Below are 845 nucleotides of genomic sequence, written 5' to 3'. Positions count from 1 at the left end.
TCCGGAGCTGGTTTAATTAAGCTAATTGGGCGCAGTGACATTTGCGAAGGGGAGAGGCTAGCCCGGCTGTCGGCTTGAGGGGCGGAGGTGTGGTGGCAGGAGGGAGTCGGGGTGAGGGTGGGGGTGCGCTTCACCAGGCGCCTCTGGGCCCTAGCCGGGTGGGAGCTGAGCCAGGAGTGCTTTGCCCCCCAGGCAGCGAGCCCACGCACTGCAGGGGAGTTGAGGATGCCTTTTTCTGCTGAACAAACTCCACTTGGTGGGGGGGAGCGCTCTTTGGGTATGGGACTGCTGGGAATGGGGGGAGGATCAGGCTGTCGGCCCCCCATCCGCATTGCAGGGTGCACCTCCCCCAGGCCTCCAGACTGGTCGGTGGCTTTTCTCCTGCTGTGTGGGTCCGGCGGGCCGCTCAGGATTCTGACTGGGGGAGGGGACAGCACCCAGTAGTTGGGGAAGGAAGAGTGCTCCAGGCCTGGGTCGGGGAAGGAGACGGAAGTGCGTACTGAGGCCTTGCACCTAGAAAGAGGTGGGGGCACCCCGCAGCCAGGGTGGGTAAAATAGGCAGGGTCTGCCTGGGAACCAGAGATGGAGATGGGGGTGAAGACAGAGGTGGGGTGGACAGGACAGGCTGCGATGAGGACTGGGCCAGAGATGGAGGGGGACTGGGACTGAGGCCTGGGCAGGCACAGGTACATGGTGCAGAGATAAAGATGGAACAAGGGTAGGTATGGGAACAGGAAAGAAGAGGAGGTCAGAAATGGTGGACAGGTACTGGGCAGAGACTGGGATGCAGATGGGATAGGGGCCAAGGCAGTGAAGATGGGGGACAGAACAAGGTGGGAACTAGA

At 61.9% G+C, this 845-nt stretch overlaps 1 protein-coding gene across 1 annotated transcript in view; it reads right to left on the bottom strand.

The window, feature by feature from the left end:
* NXPH4 (neurexophilin 4) overlaps window positions 1-692 on the bottom strand; it is a 4,576-nt gene extending 3,884 nt beyond the window's left edge. Inside the window, exon 1 of the mRNA XM_010839373.1 lies at window positions 63-692. Coding sequence (XP_010837675.1) covers window positions 63-692 — 630 coding nt within the window. The remainder of the gene's footprint in view (window positions 1-62) is intronic.
* Between the last annotated feature and the right edge of the window lie 153 nt (window positions 693-845).

The sequence above is a fragment of the Bison bison genome, unplaced genomic scaffold (genome assembly GCF_000754665.1).
Source record: "Bison bison bison isolate TAMUID 2011002044 unplaced genomic scaffold, Bison_UMD1.0 scf7180017864115, whole genome shotgun sequence".
Classification (NCBI taxonomy): domain Eukaryota; kingdom Metazoa; phylum Chordata; class Mammalia; order Artiodactyla; family Bovidae; genus Bison; species Bison bison.
Note: the sequence above shows the minus strand (reverse complement) of the source record. Positions and strands in the feature narration are given on the sequence as shown.